Raw genomic sequence first — 24,270 nt, 5'->3', positions numbered from 1 at the left:
GAGAGCTCTCGGACTAAATCTAAAATATCTTAAATAGTGTTCCGAAGATGATCAGAGATCTTATGGGTTTGGAACAACTTGAAGGTGAGTTATTAATGACAGAATTTTGTTTTTGGGTGAACTAAACCTTTAAACGCTAAAAAAACAAGCAGTTTTGATATCATTACAGTACTACATTGTATTCCACAGTACATAATTGTGTACTAATCTATTCTCTTTTAAAAATAGTAATTATAATAAAAAATAAAATAAATAAAACAGACTAGTCTTTTGACAAAAATGATATCCACTTTAATATTTTAGAGTCTGCATTATCTTGGTTGGGGAATGTGACTTGGTAAAAGAAAACAAAGACTGTTAATGACATGTTGACAAACTGTAACAGTACAGCAAATCAAAACATGAGGAAGAGTTTCCCATATGGATCTTTAACATGAAGCCATTCAACAAGAGATAAAGAAACAGCATATGCACTCATACACTCCGTCTCCCCACAGTACACAGAACTAAAGCCAAAATACTTGTGTGGATTTGTACATTCAATGGAAAATTTTACCTCAACATTTAGGGTATATAACAAATACAAGGATACAAATGTCGTTCACAGAAAGCAGAGTCCATACCGAAGAGCTTAATTATTTGACTTTATTAAACCAGGCCTTGTCAATCCCTTGTAGATGTGAAGCTTTCCTGCCCCTTTGACTTCAAAACTGTAGTCTGTGGTAACGTAAGGTAAATCTCCTTCAACTCCATGCTGGAACAAGACAAAAAAGCAAAATGAAGACCCATCAGGTTTTGATAACCCTTGAACACTTAACTATTTAGTCATCACACAAATGGTTATAAATCCTTTGGGCCTTTTATAATCAGTGAGTAAATTGTAAAATGCACCCCATTGTTTTGTATAACAAGAACCCTTTGGTTATTTCATGGATGTCCATGATCTACACTACTAACCCCACACTTTTGAATGGTAGTATATAGGACTGAATCACGTACCTGCTTGCTGAGCAATATTTTAGGCAGAGTGATCTCTCCTAGCAGGAGACAGTTCACATGCCTCAGGACAGAGGGGGACACTGGAGTAACCAGAAAGTACAGACCACGTGTCATGTCTACCCCTCTCAGAACACCTTAAAAACACAACAGCAGGCAAATGACATTTTAAGGAAGATTGTAGAATCTTGCATTGATGTATAATGAATATTTGTAATGCAACAACAGGTGCTATCCAAAAATTTACAGATCAATTTGATCTCAGATTCACATTTTAAAGGCCCGGAGTACACACCTAGGCCCACACATTGACAAATCGGAGTTTGGGAGAGTACAACAGGACCTCCTCTGCCCATAACCTTTTCACTGAGACAGCATAATCCCACTATACTGGCATTGGCTGCATAGAAGATGTTGTTGGGTGCAACCTCACAGTGTGTTACACCTATAGCCACTGCAGAGTGTGGGACCTGAGATAATAGAGCATAAAAAGACCTTCATTTATGTAAAAGAATCATACTTTGCTAAAATATCAAATAAAACAAATTATACAAAATAAAAAATAAAATAAAACGACAAAAGAAAAATAAATCGAAATTAAAAAACATTAAATATAATGAAATAAATGATAAAAATTAAAGAAACAAAAAAATTAAAAATGAACAAATTATGAAAAACAAAAATGAGACATACAAGATCTGAAAAAAAAGAAATAAAACATTCATGAAATAATAACATGCATGAAAAAAGTGAAATGAAATATAAAGCTAAATAAAACAATGTGCAGAAAATATAAGAATTAAAAGATAAAATTATTTTTAAAATAAAAAACATTAATAAAGACCTGGTAGGGTATGAGGCAGTGGAGCGGGCGGATGGGGCCAGGTTCTGGGGACTGCAGCCTACTGAAGTAGCTGAGCAGAGCCAGGTCTCGCAGCTCATTACTGCGCTGATGTTGCCTAGGAGGAATGCAGGATGGGAATTTGTAAAGTAGTAACATCCAAATATGTACAACCAATCTGAACTAGTTACATGTTCATCAAAACAACTGTCAGCTGATCAAAGGTTCAGTTAAAATCCAAAGGGTACAGCTGGCCAGCTTACATTTTTCCAGACGTCCCAGCACCTTCATATTCTGATTGGACACTAAGAAAAACATGAGATCGAATGGAGAGGTGGCTGGCTGGCTCCTCGGTCAAGGTAGGCGGCGTCGGAGGGTGTGTCTGCCAGCCGCAAGCAGTTCTGAGGAGGTCTGGGGTAAGAAGCTGACACTGTGGGGCATTTCCGAAACTCAGCTGTACCACATGCGTAACAGAAAACAGGCGAATGAGGTCGATCAGTATCTGAAAGCCATGGCCTGTGAAAGAGACAGACAAGGTAAGTCAGTAGGAGAAACTCAAACGAAAACTATTATTAAAAACAAAATATTAAATATTCTTAACAGGGCTACCAATTTTAGAAAAAAAAAAAATTAGTCTGACCCAGCGTAATCAGCATATCAAGCTATTAAATTAACTGACAGACCTAATATTCAAGATCCATTAATGAGTCGATATACCGTTCAAATCAATATTCCTATTTCACGTGCAGTATTTTAACTGCTGACCTCTGATCCAGCCCATAGTATTGATGATGACAGGACTTTCTCCACTGACATGTCGCCAGAGGGATTTGAGAGACTCCAGATACCGATCGATGTCAGCCTGACAATCTGCCTGACCGTAATACACCATGTGCTCTGGGTCACGCAGGTGTGTGAAAGGAGGGCCTAAGAAAGAACAACACAATCACAAACATGTCCATTTTGGGGGGTATATAACAAAGAAACTTTTGGAGTTTCGTAGTACAAAGCTTTTGAATTGACAGAATCTTTTAAAGTGATACCGGTGAATAAAAATGTACTTCCTGTGGCTATAGGGAGATGGAGAGTATGACACATACCCAGCAGTGGTTCTGTAACTGTGTTCAAGGAAAGACATCCGGGAGGGGTGAACTCAGTCTGCCCTAGATCACACTCCAAATACTCTACGCTTGCAGTGCTACACATACACACACACACACACACACACACACACACACACACACACACACACACACACACACACAGTAGAGAGGACAAATTCCAGTTTAAAATTACATGTGAAAAATCCTTAAATAACAAAAACACAAGATTACTCTCAGTTTATTAATAAACGGATCAAATTAACTCACTGATTGAGCAGGCTGTTAATAAGGTGTCGATTGAAGGTGGATTTGCCAGAGGACTTCCCCCCACACACAAGAATTATGGGACAGCGGACAAATTCCCCTGCGGGCAATTATTATTATTTTTTTAAATACATAATTATATATTATACAATCATTTATCCAGTTTATATCAACTTTTTAATTATAAAATTACTCCAACTAGTTACCTGACCAGGCACTGAGCAAACTGCTTATAGCTTCTCTGTAGCTTCGTGACACCACCAGACCCTGTGCACAAGGTCCACGCAGAGCTGTTACACCCACAGCTGACAGAACAGGGTTATAGACGGCAGCCTGAGACTTCAGCTCCTTCTGCAAGATGCAAAACCACAGAAGCAAAAAAAAAATCTATGTTACTATGCCAAGATGCTCAAACAATGTCTCACAGCGTTTACATTCTTCCTATAAATGGTTTACTTAAAGTCTGCATCTGCATATTGAACTGGGATGCGTTTTAACATCACAAACAATAAACATATCAGGTATTTAAAACATGAACGGACAAAATCTGAAAGGTCACAGACTTACGGAGTTGAGGCCAAAGATCTCTGAGAGCTCTGAGAAGCTGGTGAGGAAGCGGGTGAGCGGTGTGTCCAGAGGCTCCAGAAGCACCACGCAGGAGTCCGAGTCCACCTCACTCATGAGCTTTTTACTTGGCTCTAGGCAGAAACACATGGATCGCGAAAGAACATTAGAAAGCAAGTGCTAAAAAGAACTTAAAAATTAAAGGCAAGACTTTGGAAAAATCCCTTTTTGTTATTTAAGTTATTTATGTAATTTTAAACTGGAATTTGTCCTCTCTACTGTGTGTGTGTGTGTGTGTGTAATACTTAATGTAATCAATAATCTAGGTATATATGATGCAGGGTTTCCGTTGTCCGGTAATTGCCGGACATTGGCCGGAAAAAAAATGAAATGTCCGACAAAATTAAATCTCTCCGGTCAAATTGTCCGAATAAAATTGCCTAATAATCCCGCCCCCCCCAACACAATCTGAATTTGAGAATAAGCCTATAATGTATAAAGCAAAAACACACCGAACTTTGGCTATGTTATGAAGGAACAGGCTTGTTTGAAAGTTATTAAACATTATTACATGGCTTGGTTGAATTCCAATGTGGAATGCGGTCTGTTATTTCTTGATATCAGACCGCTGCGAAGCACTAGCGGCGCCAGGATTTTGATTGTAGGTGGGCCTCCAGAAAACTGGATGGGCCAGTTAAAATAAGCCAAATAAATAAATAAATAAATAAAAACGGGTTCCCCTTTCATCTCCGTTTCAGCGCTTTTCTGGGCACTGAGGACAGCGACTCAGTAGCCTACCTGAATTTAATGTGTAATTAGCATAGGTAAAAAAAAAAAATTGTTTTAAATTGTTAAAAAGACATTTCAAGCTTTCTTAAGATATATTTCATGTCTGTGAGGCCTACGCTGAGTTTCGTTAAATTAGGATGAGATGCACTCCAGTTCACTAGCAATGCAAGTGGCCGCGAGGGCGCCTGCATGATTAGGCCTGTCGTCTGCTATATTTGCTTCTTATGTATTAAATCCAGGCAATTGGTTGATAAAAAAATTATTAAAATTAAGATACAATTTATACAAAACGAAATTCACTTCAAAAAAGTATTTCTACTAAACAAAACTTAATTAAGTGGTCAAAATCATGTCTGACCCGCTCCATGTCTCTCGATATTGCGCATCTTATCTTACTCGTGCGGTTCACTTTTCATAATCAACATAAATTAAAAAATAACATTATAATATTTTAACAAATATTAAACTAAATAAGCTTATTTAATGGCTTAAACATGTATAGTAGACCTAGAATCTCTATTTGTACAAATTGCTGCACATTCATTTCATTCTGAATTTTGCACACATAAGTTGAAAGGCATTTGTTTGTGCATGCATGTAAAACATATCTGCAACTTTTATCAAGTTCACTGATAATTATGCGTGCATTTATGAATTATTATCTTAATCTATAATGAAACAAGGACGAAACATATGCTTTGTTTGTTTAGAATGGAATGGATCGCAAATAGATCCGAATGAAGAAATGAACCATAGTAGAAAATGTTTTTTTTTTCCATCTATTTGAAAGTTAGGCTAATAAACATCTTGCATTCGGCGGCCTGATTATGTCATTTTTTACGTTACATAGCCTGCCTCCAGTTTTCCTCACCTTGACTAATTAAGAGGCGATACTTGACCGGCATATCATCAAAATGTCCGGAAAAGGAAACCTCTGCCGGTCACTTTGACCGGCACCATTTTTTTCTAGCGGAAACTCTGATATGATGATATCTACAAATACTTTTACCTACTCACCTGCAATGTATTTCCTTAATGGAAGACATGAGGGTGAGAAAACAAATAATCTAAATATAATAAGGAGGCAGGACAATCCTGATGCTACCTGAAGAGAAATATTTGCGAACAATGGCTTTTGCTTCCAGCAGCCCCTCTTTCTTGTTCTTGCCGGAGGGGGGATTGTTTCCTAAGGCCGTGATGGTGAGAGGGCAGTGGGACGGTGGTGAGAACAGGGGGTAAGGCTGCTGGCCCTCCTCGATGGTGAAGCCCAGCACCTCTACGTGACCATAGAGGCAAGTGAGCAGGCACTTCCCACGGAAACACAACACCTGCACAAACATCAGACACAAAACTGATGGGAGATCAATATGATTAACTGATCAACATTTGACTTTTTTTAAGTTTGCAATGCTACACACACACACATCTATGTGTTTAAAAGCATAATGCTGAGATCATCACTCTACCTGGCCTTGTTTCATAACTAAAACAGCACGGTTGTGGGTATGATCGAAGTGGGCATGGAACTCAAGACCGTTCTCCTCCATCTGGTCTGTTTTAGGTGAGGTTGAACTCTCCATGCCATTCTTAAGAACATTATTGGCATATTCACTCCATTCTTGAGAGTCCACTGAGTTGCTGCTGTCATCCAGTTCTGTGCCTCCATTTGTATGGACCTGAGCAAAAGTTACAGAAGTGGCCTTTCCCTTCTCCTCAGCACAACTGTTTTCAGGGATAGGCTTCGTATACAACTTCTTCAGCCGTTTCAATCCAGGTTTCTCCCTTTTGGTTATCTGTTGCTCCAACTTTGCTGTCCCAGGACTTGTATTTAGGAGCGAGGAGTCCAGTCTATGTATCTTTTTGCGCCATTTATTCTTGCCATGTCGTTTCGTGGAGTTTTGCGACCGAGAAGAAACCTTGTGGACTTTCATTGTCATCCAATGAACCCCAACAAGACTAAAAACGTCATAAATCCAGGGCAGGAGACACCTGTGAATGACGACATAGAGTAATGATGACATAAGCCCAGCTGGAGTAACTTAACTAAAATGGTTTTAAAAGTGGATGGACAGACAAAAGATAGATAGAATAACAGAATATAATTAAGTTGTTGGCTTTGTCAAGTTAAAATAATAACTTAATCCCACCTGCTATTAATAGTCCTACCTGTTGGCTTACCTTCTTCAGTTGGTCAAATATGATGCACTATTATCGTAGCACACACTCATTACTAATCTCTAGTAAGAGTATAATTTGTTGTGATTTGACACTTTCACAGCTGTTAGTTGTTAAACATAACTGCAGCGATGCCGGTAGTTCATGTAACTTACCTGTTTAAAGTGAGAAGCTGCTGTAACCGGTAACAAAACAGATTTGAATCAAATCAGAAACGTGAAACACGTATAAACAGAGTCTCGGTGAATATGCCGTTGTTTCTGTGTAACTGCATCAGATCACGCTGCTCTTTTCCGCCTTTTGATCTGCTTTAAGACTGCACTTACTCTTTTGGATGAATGCGTTTGAAAGGATAAATACAGTAGAGACAAAGATGAGGCGTTAAACATATTAAAAGTAGCACTCTGCTTAATAGAAGCAATTTTCTGCAGCGCCGAGCGCTCACAGTTAGCGTTTGTGCTGTGTGATGGACAATAACAAATGTCACAGAGTTCGAAAGAGTTTTATTCTATAATACTATCCTGAATAATATGAAATAATTTACCATAACTTTCAAAAAATGTTATGAATTTGAAGAATAGGTGTGCAGTTTGGTTGTATGAACTAAACTATTCATTCAGTTCATATTTGAAGAAATTCTTTCCCAGCGTAATGGGTTGACTGGCCAGCTATAGGAGACCTCCAACAATATTTCAACGTCACTTCCTGTTTCTGTTTCAATATGGCTTCTTGGTATTTAGCTCAAATTAAGCGTTTGGTGTTAAACGTTATTTAATTTACTTAGTAAGTTACATAACGCATATATGTGGGCTTTCAATATATGAAAAAAAGACGAGAGCAGTGATCTAATTTGCGCTAAAGGTGAGTCATAAACGGTTGATTGTGCTGCGAGTGGTTTAGGGAGCGTCATTAAAATGCGGATATTGTGGTTAACGTCAAAGTAATATTAATTAATCAAATAGTCGTTAACTAGTCAAAGTTATCCGCATAGTGTGGGAAAACATTCTTCATCATGAATGACTGAAAACGTGCAGAATTATACAGTGTCCTGTTTTATAAAAAGAACTGCGCCAAAATAAGAGCTTAAGATAACAACTAACGGTATGGTTTTAGTACAATAATTGTTTTTTTTTTTTTAGGAATTTCAAGAATTGTTTAAAGTTGTGCGACCTCTACAAACATCGTATCTTAATAAAACATTTATAAATAACGACACCAAATATAATAATACCAAAACAGACACGTTTGTATTATAATTCGAAGTATGAATGTTTTCTTATCATAAATACCCATGATTAAAATTTGTAAAAGTAGTTTAAAATTTAAATTAAGTATTTTTGTTTGCATTTTTAATATTTAATTTAAATGAAAATATGCAGAATTATTCTGTTCTTTTTTTAATAAACGGAACTATGCCAAAATAACCTATGCTTGTGCAATAAGTGCAATTTTTCATCCTTTCCTAAAATTAAAGTTGCATAAAACATTTATTAGTAATGAGAGTATAATAATAATAAAATCAGACCATTTACCACATTTTATATTTTGCACACATTCATTCTAATTATAATTTTTGTGTGTGTGTAAAATGTGTGTGTGTATATATATATATATATATATATATATATATATATATATATATATATATATATATATATAATATTTATAATTTTATAAATATTTTAAATTCATAGAACAAACTAAACCAAAATAAGTGAGCTATTGCAACAAACAACTGTGCTTGTAGTACAATGTCAGTTTTTCATGATTTTTTTTTTTTTTACATTTATTAATAATTAGCTTGTAGCTTATATCTGTGAATTAGAAAAAAAAATAAACATTTATAGTAATATTACTTTAAATAAAATGTATGCATTTATTAATTTATACATTTTTGTTGTAAGTTATGCTGTCTTTAACTGAAATTTCATTCAAATAAAGTAACGATTAAAATTAAACTTATGTCTCCTGCTTGTTCAGATGGAGATACTTGCTGAAGGGACCTCTCACGCTCAGCGTGTGCTGTCCTTGCTCAACCAACAGAGGGGTCTTGGCCACTTTTGTGATGCCATGTTGAGCACAGCGAGTGGACAGGTGCATCTGGCCCATCGCAATGTTCTTGCCTGCTTCAGCCACTTATTCCAAGACCCCAGTTCAAACACGCCATGTCTAAAGATCGAGCTGCCATCAAAGTGCCCTGATGATGGACTACAGCTACTGCTGAACTTTTTTTACACTGGTGAACTCCAGTTAGAAGACAGCAATTTAGAGAAGATTCAGAATGCAGCTAGCGGACTATCAGTGCCGGATTCTCTCATGCCTTGCCAGAGTTTGCAAGGTGTAGAGAATTTACAGTCACCTGTCTCGAGTGACGATGATAAAGACAAACTACTGTTCCCTCTCACATCTGCAGATGCTCAGCCTGATCACACCCCGAAAGGAAAGACTAGATCTTGGCAGAGGATGAAAAATAAGCCCGATGCATGCAGGGCAGGTTCAGAGGTCACAGTTAGCGATGATGACCCTCCTGCCTCGACGGCAACTACCACCACACGTTCTGGAAGGCGTGTAAAAGGGCCCAATCGACTAGTCGGGGATAGTCCCATGTCTACTGTGATGAGGCAGGGAGCAGGAAGAAGAAAAGCATCATCTCTAGAAGACAAAGAGCAGGAGACTTCTGCCACTGAGGACGGAGATCACCTCGAACATCAAGACATGAGTGAGACTGAGGCACTCACTACATTCAACCAGAAGGTATTTATGCAATTCAGATCATTTCAACTTGATCATCTATGCGTTAATCTGACAACTGAATGCATTGATTCTAAAAATTTGCTATAATAATGCACTGTGTACAATTTTGACCTAATTTAATACCAAATTAAAATTCTTGATTTTACTTGTAATCTGTTGTACATTTACAGTTAATTCTCTGTTTTAGGTGGATGGATCTGTTGATAACCAGAATGACAATGATGTCGACAATGACGATGATTATGATGATGATGACAGTTACAGAGGTGACAGTATGGATATTCTTATTGAGGAAACTGATGAAGAGTATGTGCCTCAGGATTCACCATGTTCGACCTCAAAGACTCCACGAGGAAAGCGCAAACGCCATGAAAAACGTACCAATAAAGAGAATGGGGAAGGAAAATCTAAAGACAGAAAGAAAGGCTCCGTCCAGTGTCCAACATGCCATAAAACATTCCTCAGCAAGTACTACCTGAAAGTGCACAACAGGTATGTTCCTCTTTGTGTGTGTGTGTGTGCGCGTGTGTGTCCCTGGACCACAAAACCAGTCTTAAATCGCTGGGGTATATTTTTAGCAATAGTCAAAAAAACATTGTATTGGTCAAAATGATTTAATTTTCTTTTATGCCAAAAGTCAATAGGATATTAAGTAAAGATCATGTTCCATGACGATATCCTACTGTAAATATATCAAAACGTAATTTTTGATCAGTAATATGCATTGCTAAGAATTCATTTGGACAACTTCAAAGGCGATTTTCTCAGTATTTCAGATTCCAGATATTCAAATAGTTGTATCTCAGCCAAATATTGTCTGATCATAATAAACCATACACATCTTATTTATTCAGCTTTCAGATGATGTATAAAACTCAGTTTAGAAAAATTGACACTTGACTGCTTTTGTGGTGTTGATTTTCTTTTTTTTTTTTTTTGGAAAAGTTTCTTATGCTCACCAAGGCTGCACTTGTTTGATGATAAGTACAATATAATTGTGATATATAATCACAATTTAAAATAACTTTTTATTTTATTATATATATATATGTATATATATATATATATATGTGTATATATATGTATGTATATATATATATATATATACATATATATATATATATATATATATATATATATGAGGCTGGTGTTTTTTTAAATCTCTATTTAATTATTTTTTGTCATTTTTATAAGTAATTAATATGGCTCATCATGCCTTAATGCGGAGTTCTGTCTTTCCTTCCTTGTTGTCTGCAAGGAGACATACAGGAGAGAAGCCCTTTAAATGTGCTAAATGTGAGAAGTGCTACTATCGGAAGGAAAACCTGCTGGAGCATGAAGCCAGGAATTGTCTCATCAGAGCAGCAGTGGTGAGTTCGAAAGTGGAGGACAATTAACAATATGCATAAATACAATCAAATAATAATAATGCATCATTTTTGGTAGTTACAGATGTACCAATGCAGCTTTTATTTTAGTAATACTTACTTAATGCAACTTTTGGTTTGTGCCAGGTGTTTTCGTGTACAAAATGTACCATGACCTTTAAAAAGCGCCATGAGCTGCGTCTTCACACGGTCACACACACAGGAGAGATGCCCAATAAGGTACGTCATCCATTATAGAGGTCAGATGTGACCTTTTATCAACAGACATCGTGCCGAATCGATGTAATTGAATTTACTCGTCAAATTAGTGCACGTCATGCCCTGAGCAGTTCATGCAGAAGAAAGACCTCAGGATCCACTTGATTAAAGTTCACGGAGCTCCCAAACCACACGCTGTAAGTGACTCTAATGCTAATAACTTGGTCGGCAATATCATAAAACCCTGAACAAAATCGGAGTTTTATCTAATTAATGATGTATTATCTGTCACATGTCTCGTCTAGTGTCCGTTGTGTCCCAAGTGTTTCCTCTCCCGCACTGAACTACACCTACACGAGGCAGCCAAACATCGTGGTGAGAAACTCTTTGTGTGTGAGGAGTGCGGCCATCGGGCCTCCAGCCGCAACGGCCTGCAAATGCACATCAAAGCCATTCACAGGTAAACACATGACATGAACAACAAAGAACTGAAACATGCTTTATTTATTGTTTAGACTGATGGCTAATTATTTCTGCCTTATTGTTAGCAAATTCTGGAATTATGCATGCATGTGGTGAAAAGACAATAAATAATGTGAATGTAAGAAGGCTGGACAAGAAAGAAACCTTTTTTTGATGTTTATGCGTGTAATCCATTTTGCGTGTTTGTGTTTACTGGTTGGATTCTCGCTGAGCTGTATCTGTTGCGCTGCTTTCCAGAAATGAGCGTCCTTTTGTGTGCGAGATCTGCAATCATGCTTTTACCCAGAAAGCCAATCTCAACATGCACCTTCGAACACATACTGGAGAGAAACCTTTCCAGTGCCACCTCTGCGGCAAGACATTTCGCACGCAAGGTCAGTTCACAGACAGAGTGGTTTAGCTCTGGCTATTTATAATTGAATTCATTTTTACGATCAAATCCTTGCCATTTATGTATTAGTTTTATATTGTTAACCAAATGTTTGCTGATTGTTTGAACAGCGAGTCTGGACAAACACCATCGCACGCATACAGGAGAACGGCCATACAGTTGTGAGTTTTGTGAGCAGCGCTTCACTGAGAAAGGCCCTCTCTTACGCCACATAGCCAGCAAACACCAAGAAGGCCGACCACACTTTTGCCACCTCTGCAGCAAAACCTTTAAAGGTAAGATATCTGGACAATTACACTTTGAGGCAGTTTTGAGAAAAATTGTTGATTTTAAATAATTTAATAATTTGCATTGCTATATATATATATATATATATATATATATATATATATATATTTAATTATAACAATTATTAATAGATATTAATTAATTATATATATATGTGTGTGTGTGTGTGTGTATTTATATAATTGATTATATAAATTGTAAAAGATATCTATAAGAACCTAATAATAATGTTTTTATTAAATTAATGAACTTTTATATAATTTACATACAATTTTAATATATTGATACACACACACACCCCTTGTATAATTTATACTACATAAAAAACATGAATTTATTAAATGACAATAATAATTTTTAAATATCCCATAATACCCCATCAGCTATTGAGCAGCTCCGTGTTCATGTACGACGTCACAAAGGCATGAGAAAATTTGAGTGTTCTGCATGCGGTTACAAGTTCACCAGACAGGTATGAGTTGGATGTATTTATGGATTAACACATATCAGAAAAATTACTTTTGCATTTCCTACTTGACTTCTAAGATCTCAGCATCTCAGTCCTGCTTTTGACAGGCACATTTGCGACGACACTCGCAGATCCACAACCGTGTGGAGAACTACAGCCCCAGACAGAGACGCTTGCGTAACCTGGTAGTGGAGGACGAGAGCGCAGCTGCTTCATCTAGTCCTCCCAGCCAGGCAGAGGCTCAGCCTGGATCAGCAGACATGGTTAACCTAGTTATCCAGCCAGAGGTGGCTGTGGTGGAACAGGTCGTCTCCGCAGGAGAGCAGGCCACATATTCAGTGACTGAAGGAGCAGTGAGCGCTGAACAGACTGGAAGGACTGATGGGGGAGAGGAGCAGACTCCATTCACTGTATCAGATGTGATGGAACAGACCCTGCTGGTGACCGATGCATACCCCATCCATCAGTCCAGTGTTGTGGGGGAACTGCCCAGCTCTGCAGCCGATGGGAATGTCTAAATGAAGGAACTCTATAGCAACAAAGCTACTTGACAATAAAGTATGCAGTTTAAAGGTTTTAAATTCTGTCATTATTTCCTCACCCTTATGTCAATCCAAACACGTAAGACCATCGTTCATTTTCATTACACCAATTAAGATATTTTTGACAAAAAACTTACCACCGTCAAGGCACAGAAAGGTAGTAAGGACATCCTTAAGATAGTCCATGTTACATCAGTGGTTCAGTGGTCCATAATTTTTGCGTGCAAATAAAACATAATTACTTTATTCAATGATTTCTTCTCTTCCGGGACAGTCCTCTGCCATTTTTGACTCATGCGTCTGGTGCTGTTGTCGGAGAATTCACCTTGTTTTCAAGCAGAGGAAAGCAATGCGCATGTGTCGATTCTGTCCTGGAAGAGAAGAAATCATTGAATGAAGTCATTATTTTTGGTTTCTTTGCACACAAAAAGATGAATGAAGGTCTAACGGGTTTAGATCGACATGATTAATGACAGAATTGTCAGTTTTTGGTGAACTATCCATTCAAGAGACATTGTAAATAAATAGCTTTCTTGCATTAATTTATTATCTTCAAAGAAGTTGGAAATTACAGTGGTCCTGGTTGTATCAAGCATGGTGATGCAAGATCATCTTGAGAATTCCATAACTACATTCTTGTGATCAATAGGAGATTGCCTACTGGAGTCATTTAAACCTAGCTTCTGCAAAAATGTTTAGCAGTTATCCAGTGTTTTTCAGTAAGACTGTGTCTACATTTATTAATTGAAAATTTTCCTCCGCTGTTTTGATGAACAGACAACTTAAAAGCTTTTTGTTCTATAATGAAAAACTAAAGCACTATGTCTCTCTTATTTGTACTTGCACTTGAAGTTACAGTATGTTTGACAGAATTGGTTACAATAAAATGCGACCAAAGTTCTTGTAGGAGAATGTCTCGATTTATTCAGCATTTGGAAGGCATAATATAAATGAAAGACTTTTGTAAAACAAGAAAACAGTCATGAGCTTCATGTATACTATTGTTTTAACGGAATAAACCATTCTAATATTGTCATAATTCGAACTCAATGGAAGTTTGCTGCGCAGAACATTTGAATCTTAAAACTGTATGTGGGACCGCTCTGTTGTGATTGTGATCTTACTACATATACACAAGAAAAGCGCAAAAAGGAACAGCGCTGGCAGTCATTTATTAATTGACCACACAAAGAAACATTACACACATTACCTGTGTGATTCACTATAGACATAAACAGAGAGAAATAGCTCCGGCTACAATGTTCTTCTGCAAGACACAGGCAGTTCAGTTTATTAAGGGGATAGTTCACCCCAAAATTCTAATTTTATGTTTATCTGCTTACCCCCAGGGCATCCAATATGTAAGTTACATGTAGGAACACAATTATGATTTTTTACTTCAGGCGTTGCAGTCTCTCAGCTGTACAATCCATGCCAAATGGTAAAAAAATTTATGAAAGTAAAAAAAAAAAACATGCACAGACAAATCTATATTAAACCCTGCGGCTCGTGTCGATACGTTGATGTGTAAAGACACAAAATGATTTGTGTCCATTTTGTTACCAGAGACTGCAACTACCGAAGCTGAGAATCATAATTTGTGCTCTACTTAAGAAACAAAGTCACCTACATATTGGATGCCCTGGGGGGTAAGCAGAGAATCAAATTTTCATTTTTTGGGTGAACTATCCCTTTAACCGCTAGAGCGCCAGAAGTTACAGGCTGCAGCTGCGTGTTATAGATAATTAATTTGTTTCATAAGTACTGGTATCATCAAACAAATACATTTCCTCAAGAATAACGAGATACTGAATTACTATTCCAGTTATTAGTACAGCATCTGAATACAGTTTGACATCAAAATACAATACCTTCATCCATTCGTCATGTTTTCTTCATGATCACAGACAGCTTAATATACACAAGCTGTTCCACTTAAACTGTAACAAACCTTCCTCTAAAATAGACTATGACTAGATAATAATAAACTTAATTTAATATTAAAATACAGGTTGAAACGCAAGTCGGATACAAATTCACATAAAATGTGATCACTGCATGCATGCTAGATTGTAAGTATGTAATTCTAGCAAGATGAATATCAAACAATGGGTTATGCTGGCACACAGTTATGTTTATCTGTCAAACAAAATTATGTTTTTGGAAAATCTTGGATTCTCCTAAATATTTAATTTCAGACTTTTCACTGTGTATATAAAATAACATTTGTTATCCACATTGCAGAATACTGTTGAATCACGTTACAATAACCTTTTGGAATGATGTAATGATGGAATTTTGGGTCTCAAAATTGTATAATTTTTAAAAAGCCATTTTACTTCACATTAGGTTATGGCATTTATATTATATTATTTGTGGATGTTGACTTGAAGTTGCAATGTTGCAGATCACTTTAGGAGGTCCATGCTGAATTATATAATAAATAAAAATAGAAAAATGATCATAACCTTCATGCAATTTCCATGGTATGGATTGCTCGAAATTTGCCAAACATGACGGCACTATTTCATGAGTCACTTCACTCAAATATGTTGAACACACTCTGGTAAACATAGTCAGCATTAGAAATGCATGCAAAAATTAAAGCTGTAGTAACACTGGGTTACTGAGGGAAATCATTTAAACATTGATTGTCCATTCACCAGCTCCCTTTGCTGAGGGGAATATGTCATAAAGTGCAAAACACCTAGTAGCAACGTCACATTCAAAAGTTCTCAGTGCACTTCATTGACATCTTGGTTGTGGTTCTGATTGACATTGTTGTTGTGGTTGTGAAGTGCCTGGTTGCGGTGGTGTCTGTGGAGGTGGATGGCGTTGGCCTCAGGTATGTCTAAATGTTCAAAGGTGCTTGGAACAAGAGGCATGAATTGTCGGAATATGCTGACACTTCCATGCCAGAAGGTGGGCTGGGGAAGCCGGCCAGCTGGGGTCCAAGCTCGAGTAGAGGGGTCGTAGACCTCCACCACATCAGATAGCTCAAAAGTGTTGTCATAGCCACCGGACACATAGAGTCGACCGCCCAGGGCTGCTACACTGCCTCCAACATGAACCTGTGGAAGGTGAGACTTTTAGTTATCTGTGTGAATGCCTAATGTGGGTCAATGACGGGATGATCATTTGTCTTTATATTAAACTGTAAAAAAAAAAAAAAAAAAAAAAGAATTAGTTTTTTTCAATTTATACACAATTTTTTCAATTTATGTTTTATGAAAATGTTTTTAGCTTTCAAAATACATTTTTTATATTTTTTTGAGTATGACAACTGTCCTGGTATAAAAAAAAAACCAAACAAAAAATATCATAGCAAATTATAGCAAATTAAAAGCAAAGAAAATCTTGGGCTCTTATTATTATTATTTTATATAGTTTTTTTTTTTTTTTTTGAAAAAATAAATACTAATCTATTAATTATTAAAGATTTTTGGTTTGAATTAATAAGTTAACCGTTTTTTAATTTTTGAAAACTTTTCTCTTGCAAATCCAGGATATGTTTTGTTGACTGGAAAAACACTGTCCAACCAATATACAGAAATAAAAAAAAATTAATTACCTTAAACCTGTAAATTATATCATAGATAGGACCCAAGCAAAAAGCTCCATTGTCAATAGTGAGACAATGGCTTAAACCTGATGCAAAAATGTTTCGCCCTCATGTGAAATTACAGATCACGTGGATTAGTATTAAAATTACTCAATTTGGCCTGAGAAAATTTGTTAAACAACGGAAAATGTGATTGCATCTTGAAAGAGGAAAACAAGCTAAAGTAGACATACTTGTGTCATGGGACTAATCTTATCCCAATTGTTTTTCTGTGGGTTGAAGACATCTACTTCTGCCGAATCATCTCTGAAACACAACAGCTTTCATGAGAAACATGGAAACCTCATTTCCTTTATTGTTGATTTTTTTCTGCGTATCATCAGAAACTGGATATTTAAAATTGTGGGAAAAAAACTGAGCGCCTTACCTTACAAAGTAGATCAACCCATTTAAGGTCACTGATTTGGGGGCAAAGGACCAAGGAGGCAGTTCTCCATTGTTCACTAGTGACCAGCGGTTGCTTTCAGCATCGTAGCACTGAATTGCAATTGTGTCCTCTCCAGTTAAACAGCCAATGGCGTAGAGTTGTCCCCTACACGATGTAGTGGAACAGTTATCCATGGGATGTGGCATGGGTGGAAGGTCCTCCCAGCAATCGAGAGTATGATCATATCGCTCTGTGCTGTCAGAGGCTACCACATAGAGTTGACCCTTCAGGACGCAGGAGCTGTGGTACTCTCTGGCTTTCAGCATGGGGGAGACCTCGGTCCACTCATTCACACTGGAGTTGTATCGCCAAACGCAATCATACAGACGTGATCCATCTGAGCCGCCTGTCGTAAATGAAGCAGGTTTGAAAGCTTAAACATAATACCAAACAGCCAAAAATAAAATAGATGTTCTTTCCTATCATTTATCAACCCTACTTTTCAAACTTGCCTACACTAATGGGCTCATTTTGTGTGACTCTTCAGGGTTATTTGGGATTATTAATGATATCTGAAAAAAGTACCGGGACAAAAAAGGTTGTTTGATCTGGTTAACAGTTCTTTTGTAGGCTGATTACAGAATGAATTACTGTTTCGTCTGTGAAAATTACAATGTTAAATGTCAACGCACCCTAAAAGGAGAGGTTACCTGAAAATGAAAAGTTGTCATCATTTACTCACCCTCATGTTGTTTCAAACCTGTAATTTCGTATGTTGGTCACAAAAGAAGATATTATGAAGAATGCTTATAACCAAACAATTGATGGCTCATAGTCCTTCTTTCCCTACTGGGGAAGTCAATTGGGACCAACAACTCTTTTGGCCTTAAAAATATATTATTTTTGGTTCAACATAAGAAAGAAACTAATACAGCTTTGGAACAACATGAGGGTGAGGGAAAGATTGAGAAAACTAAAATCTTTGGGTGAACTATTCCTGTATCTGACTTAAATCAATGCAGTCATGTTAAATGTTAAATAAACAGTTAAGGATTGTTATTGGAATCCTTAAAGTCTGTGTTTACTTTTTACCAAATATTACTTAAAAATAGTAAAAGGATCATCAACCAGAATCATGTGAAATCGGAACCGGAACTGTTGAATTCCATAGTCAGTGCTCAGTCACCTTTTTAAAACCACTTACATAATAGCAAAGGACACTTAGAATAGAAGCAACATTTAACCGCATGAGACGGTTTCTCAATTGAAACATTGTCCGTATCTGAAGGTAACATTTGTCACCTGAAATCACGTTAGTCACTGCTGATCTGGCAGCACATTATGTCCTATCACCACACTCTTACATATACATGGGTTTATTTATACATCGGCTGCCATGTTGTAAACAGTTTGAAAAGAAGACACTCTGAGCCTCTGCCTGGGGATTTGTGCTTTCTTCTTTTACCTTAGCATGAAATAATTACGGCACACGTTGTACCTGTTTGTTGAGCATGACTTTGTCCCGCAAGGAAATGTCATCATTGTACTAACCTGTCACGTAAATGTCATTGCCCAGGGCGGCTATGCTGTAGCCACCACCAAGGTGGTCTGGGAATTCTGCCAAGTATCTCCACTGTCCCGTCTGGGGGTTGTAACAATCCACAGTAACAAGCTCATCACAGTCTTGATCACATCCTCCTACTACCACCAGAATTTCAGCCAGGCCGGTGGACGGACGTGGGCGCATTCGATGACTGGGTCGATCATGGCGGTCATATTCAAAAGACTGAAGGCTGCGTGCCTCGCTGACTAACCGTAAACAGGCTGGCGACAGGTAGACCATTGGATCACTCTCCACGTGGGCCAGAAGATAGAAACGGCGAACAAACGGCAAGCGTACTTGCTGCAACAACTCAGGCCAGTAATGCAACCGGTGCTGCAAGTCAGCTTTAACCCAGCGCACGGCAATCTGGTATGCTGTTTCTTCCTTATCCACACACAGTCCATCATCAGACACAAACTCCAGCAGACGCTTCCACGACAGTCGTTCAAAGTCCATGCTCTTCGCCAACTCCACAATGTTCCTCAGCACGAAACGGCGAGCGCTAGCTGCTAGTTCATGACAGGCATAAGCCTCTGCGAAGTCCTGGATCTCCAAGCAGTTGGAAACATCAAGTCTCTGCTCCAGGAATTTACAGCACGCTTCTTTGACAGATGGGAACTGGAAGAGGTCCGCCGTCTTGAGCAGGAGGTCCACATTGTCGTGTGTGACGGTCACGCGACCCGTGTAGCAAAAGTCCACCAGGAGGCCCAACAGTTCAGCTGATACTTCGTGTAGCACCACATGGTCCATGACGCTCTCTCGTAGTGTACCGGCAAACATGGCACGGAAGTAGGTGCTGGCAGCTGCAAGCACAGTTCGATGGCAGTGGAACTCTTTGCCTTCAGCGCACAACGTGACATCAAAGAACTTGCGCTCGGCGCGGAGCTCGTGGATGCCACGGAGCAAGTTGACCGCGTGGGCTGCGTCGAAGAAGGGCAGCATAGAGAGCTGCGTTTGTAAAGCTGGCTTCTCCATAGCTTATGGTATTTCTCTTGGCGTACGTCTGGTCAGAACTCTGGATTCACCTTTAAAGAGAGAACAGGAGTTTTAGTAGTAGTTTCTCATTTGACTTTGTGAAATTAAGTAAAAGTTCTAAAAAAACTGAAAACCCCAAACTGATGTTTCAGCCTACCTGTGTATCTTCTCAAAGTGTTTAAACTTGTGAAAGGGACACAGTAGATTCTAGAACCAAATATCATGTGGTTATGACGAATGTGTGCAACCGTTGGTCTTTTAAGAAAGTGGGCTCATCGTGTCTAGTCTATAAATACACCAGCAGTGTCCATTTTCACAGGCTTGGTGAGGGGAGGGGGTGGTCTCCACACACCCTTTAGCTTCACTTACTGGAGATTACAGAATTTCTCCACTCTGAGTTAGGGATGCAATGATACCAATTTTTCAGAACCGATCCGATACTGAAAATTCAGAATATCTGCCGATAACGATCCAATCTAATACCAGCACATTTTTTTTTAATTAATGTAGAATTTCTCTGTGTTGATCACAATCTACTACATATACACAACTTAATTTTAATGAAAAATAACAAATGAAAAAATCTATAATCATAATATATGACAAAAATACTATTATAAACTAGGTTAGTGGATAATTCCAGCAGCAAAAGAACCGGTTAAATCACACAATTTATTTGTGAACCGGACATCACTAGTAGAAAGGTAAGAGATACTGTATTGATACGTGGTGTTTATTGAGGCTATTATTTGAACAGTTTTAAACCTCAGTTACTGTGTGCCCGTGAGAGAGTTTCATTGTTTTGACTGTAGTAACCGAATGCGACATGCAGTTTGATTGCTGAACGGAGGATGACAGACAGCCGCAACGGAAAGAAGAGTATGTGTGTACTTAAATTTAATGACTTCAATATTAATCTGTACCTCACATGGAACTATGGAACAGCTTCAGAACCCTTGAAATATGTTCTTGAAAATGTTTTGGTGCTTTATAATGTTTTTGCACCTTTCGTGGGGCTCAACAACAACACAGAATAGTAAATGCACAATATCGGTTTTGGATCAGTCTCGTCTGACCAATACCCGATCCGCAGAAAATGCCAGTTTCGGAGCCGATACCGATCCCGAGTATCGTATTGATGCATCCTTACTGAGAAACTATTCCTACAGCAACAAATCTAAAGAAGGTTTACAGGGGTAGTTCAGCTAGAAATAAAACTGTGTGATCATTTACTTTAATCTCATGTCATTCCAATAGTATTGTTTATTTTTTAACTGAAGGACAAAGTAATGATCTTTTTTGTATGAACAGGACTTGTGAAAAAGACAAAAAGTAACAATGAAACTATGACAGTAGTACACAAGTTGTGTGCTATATAATGCTTTTTTGAGGCAGTATGTGAGTGTCGAGTGAGAAACCCATTTACACCAAGAAGGGTAACTACATTAGCATTCACATCAGCTTATAATAATGTTCTGTTTATCATAAGCATTCCATGCGGTTATGTCGTGTCACTTTAAATGCTTAACCACATTAAAGTCAAGTGTATTCTGATTGACTGTCAATTTTCCTCATTTATCAGTAAAAAAAGCCAAAAAAACAATATCATTGCAAACACTTTCGGAACAGTTTTTTTATTGTTATAACTGTGGTATGGACTTCCCTATTGTCATAGAATTACAATGATTATTAAAACTTCATAGTTATAGTTAGCATTATAGTTTTGGTGCTTAGTGTGAATGGGTCTTCTTAACTCATATTTTGGTCTGTTTACCATTAAAAGATATTGTATGACTTTGTCACAAAATAAAATAGTTTTTTTTACATTTTTTTTTACCTTGGCAGCATAAATTACCATTCACTTACATTGCATGGAAAAGAGCAGCTTAGACATTCTGCTTAACATCTACTGTTGTGTTTCACAGAAGAAGCAAGTAATACGTTTTTAGCATAATCCAAAGCGATTTACAGTACAGCATTCAAGCTATACATTTTTTTCAGTAGGTGTTACCTGAGACTTGAACCCACGATCTTTTGCGCCGCTAACGCAATTCTCTACCACTGAGCCACAGAAACAGGAAGGTAAATTAATTATTTGTCAAATAATACAAGTTATTTCATAAGATGAAAGAGCATTTATCAGTCTGCATGAATATGCCCTACACTGTTTTCTATTTCTATTCTCAACAAGAGTCACAAGGCAGGTAGCTAAAGTAAGGGATTCTTCAATGGCACTTTTGAGTTTAAAATAAAATGGCATTTCCATCTACAGCATCAGGTATCAAAACAAGTTTCGCAAACACATGAGTCCTTAAAAGCAAATCACAAACATAGCTTATACTGAAGAGCCATGTGACATCAGGCAGCTCAGTGAAGTTTTATGAAGGTTGGCTCATCAAAAAGGATGAGAAAGGGAGAGAGAGTAAGAAAGAGGGGCCCCAAAGGGTCAACAAACTGCAGAAATATAGACCTGCTCTGAACAGCAAAGCTTTACCATGTTCAGTGAGAGACCTACATTATGCATAACAGGGTTGAGGAATAATGCATTCATCTGTGCATGTACTGGCCTCCCGAGAGGCTGGGTATTTTTGGAATGCATTAGATGCCAATATATATTCACCACAATGCAGCATCTCAGCGTTGCGTATTAGGCAACTCGCATACCAAGTTGCTTACTAGTAGTCTGTTTACCAGTCGGTCCGAGAATAGCATTGCTGGCAGTGACCAACACAAGACTCCTCCTGACTCGTCAATACAGTGTCATGATCTATAGTTATGACTTATGAGACATGATTCATGACTATGCACAGGAAACTTATAGTATGGGATGACATGTCAACTTTAGGGCTTTCTAAAACATTAGATTACTCAAACTCCTGATCTGTAAGACAAAATATTTCTCAATAAGCACAACAAAACCATTATTGAATATTTATATATAGTTAGACTGAACTTCAAATGTGTCTGTTTCCTGGACCCTTGCAAACAGTGGATCTGTACAACTTCAGAATAACAAACCCCCTATGAACCCCTCAGGGCCCTCTTCCATCAGGAGAGCAACCCACCAGTGGCCTGCAGTCTAATGTTGCACCTGACTGAGAGATGCCCATCGTAACACAGCTGCCACAGCTCTGCATTCCATCAGCACAAACCCAAAGGAGCCGAGCATGTTTGGGATTCGGGACAACCACAATCAGGTATTGTTTCACTCAGTTCAGACAGTTAAACCTGTCCTCAATCAATCACATTTATGCTAAAATAGGATTTGTTTCTTTGGTGGGAATCAGTTTACACACACACACACACACACACAAAGACAAACACAGAGAGAGAGAGTTAAATTGAATATAATTATATTGTTTATAGTGTTTTATATTATATATATATATATATATATATATATATATATATATATATATATACACATACACACACACACACACACATATACCGGTACATACATTATATTGTATTATTTTATATCGTATGTTACATATTTAGCTTTATAACATTTTATATAAAATTTCTTCAAGTTATATAGCCTATGTTGAAAACTCTTCCTGTCCTCTCACTTTCAATTGAAATTCAACAAAAAATAGGCACCAATCTAACCATCAGCACTGCATAGAAAATGTATTTGTTTACAAATTTATGGATTCAAATAACTATTAGAAATGTTTAGACATTGAATGCTGGGATTAAATTACTTTTACCCTTTCATTCTTCATTTCAGACCTTTTTATCCATAGCCTATAGCCAAGAGACCTTCAAAACCCAGTCTATTTTAAGATTTGACCTGATGTTTAATGTCATGCATTACTCATCTTCACCTACTGCCAACTAACGAGGCTTCACGTAACAACGGGAACATTTATAATATATTTTAATCCACTGAATTAATCACAAAGACTTGAGCTTCATGTTGAGTATAGAAACACACATGAAATTGTTTTTTCGACACAATAACCGTCTGCTGCTTGTCTGCTTCGGTTGAGAAAAACAACGCGAGAAGCGTCACATTTTCACCTTCATACAATAGCTGTTCCTGACGCTTTTCTACTTACCGAATCCAACTGTTAACGATTTCGGTTCCTATCCGCCTCGGATAGTTTGACAGATTGGTATAAATTGTCCTATTTAACGTCTAACGTTGCTAGTGTGTCTGTTTTCTCTTCGCTCATGTCAGCGCCATGACTCCGCATCATAAGAGACCCTCATTGGACACTTGTGCAGCAGTTACATGATGACGCGATCTGTCTCAAGTTTGGCTGTCCAAACGTCCAAACTGTTGAACTTTTTTTTTTTTTTTTTTTCGCGGCTCACATTGCATTTTATTTTTATTTTATTTTTTTTTTCAAAATAAACAATAAAAACGTCTGACAAAGAAGAAGAAGAAGAAAAAAAATTACATCCTCAAAATGTACAAAATGAATCTCATTGTATTATAAACAAAGAGTC

General features: G+C 37.6%; 3 protein-coding genes across 4 annotated transcripts; 1 reads left to right on the top strand and 2 right to left on the bottom strand.

The window, feature by feature from the left end:
* Window positions 1-268: 268 nt before the first annotated feature.
* LOC113068934 (polynucleotide 5'-hydroxyl-kinase NOL9-like) lies at window positions 269-7,356 on the bottom strand. Its single transcript, XM_026241888.1, has 13 exons — window positions 6,888-7,356; window positions 6,024-6,546; window positions 5,663-5,885; window positions 3,772-3,902; window positions 3,411-3,555; window positions 3,208-3,304; window positions 2,938-3,035; window positions 2,603-2,764; window positions 2,101-2,353; window positions 1,841-1,955; window positions 1,292-1,466; window positions 1,000-1,133; window positions 269-754 (listed from the first exon to the last, which is right to left on the bottom strand). The coding sequence occupies exons 2-13, from the start codon at window positions 6,492-6,494 to the stop codon at window positions 632-634; spliced, it is 2,127 nt and encodes a 708-aa protein (XP_026097673.1). The 5' UTR covers window positions 6,495-6,546; window positions 6,888-7,356; the 3' UTR covers window positions 269-631.
* A 76-nt stretch (window positions 7,357-7,432) lies between these two features.
* On the top strand, window positions 7,433-14,138 carry LOC113068933 (telomere zinc finger-associated protein-like). Its single transcript, XM_026241887.1, has 11 exons — window positions 7,433-7,593; window positions 8,713-9,486; window positions 9,674-9,978; window positions 10,745-10,856; window positions 11,001-11,093; window positions 11,183-11,269; window positions 11,378-11,532; window positions 11,793-11,929; window positions 12,057-12,221; window positions 12,618-12,706; window positions 12,811-14,138. The coding sequence occupies exons 2-11, from the start codon at window positions 8,713-8,715 to the stop codon at window positions 13,219-13,221; spliced, it is 2,328 nt and encodes a 775-aa protein (XP_026097672.1). The 5' UTR covers window positions 7,433-7,593; the 3' UTR covers window positions 13,222-14,138.
* A 260-nt stretch (window positions 14,139-14,398) lies between these two features.
* klhl21 (kelch-like family member 21) lies at window positions 14,399-24,065 on the bottom strand. Of its 2 annotated transcripts, none has more exons than XM_026241889.1 (5): window positions 23,877-24,065; window positions 18,786-19,862; window positions 17,235-17,640; window positions 17,041-17,113; window positions 14,399-16,316 (listed from the first exon to the last, which is right to left on the bottom strand). In XM_026241889.1, the coding sequence occupies exons 2-5, from the start codon at window positions 19,810-19,812 to the stop codon at window positions 15,981-15,983; spliced, it is 1,842 nt and encodes a 613-aa protein (XP_026097674.1). In that variant the 5' UTR covers window positions 19,813-19,862; window positions 23,877-24,065; the 3' UTR covers window positions 14,399-15,980. The 2 variants fall into 2 exon arrangements, with proteins under 2 accessions (XP_026097674.1, XP_026097675.1); XM_026241890.1 differs by lacking the exon at window positions 23,877-24,065 and adding an exon at window positions 19,970-20,078.
* Between the last annotated feature and the right edge of the window lie 205 nt (window positions 24,066-24,270).

The sequence above is a fragment of the Carassius auratus genome, unplaced genomic scaffold (genome assembly GCF_003368295.1).
Source record: "Carassius auratus strain Wakin unplaced genomic scaffold, ASM336829v1 scaf_tig00000254, whole genome shotgun sequence".
Taxonomy (NCBI): domain Eukaryota; kingdom Metazoa; phylum Chordata; class Actinopteri; order Cypriniformes; family Cyprinidae; genus Carassius; species Carassius auratus.
Note: the sequence above shows the minus strand (reverse complement) of the source record. Positions and strands in the feature narration are given on the sequence as shown.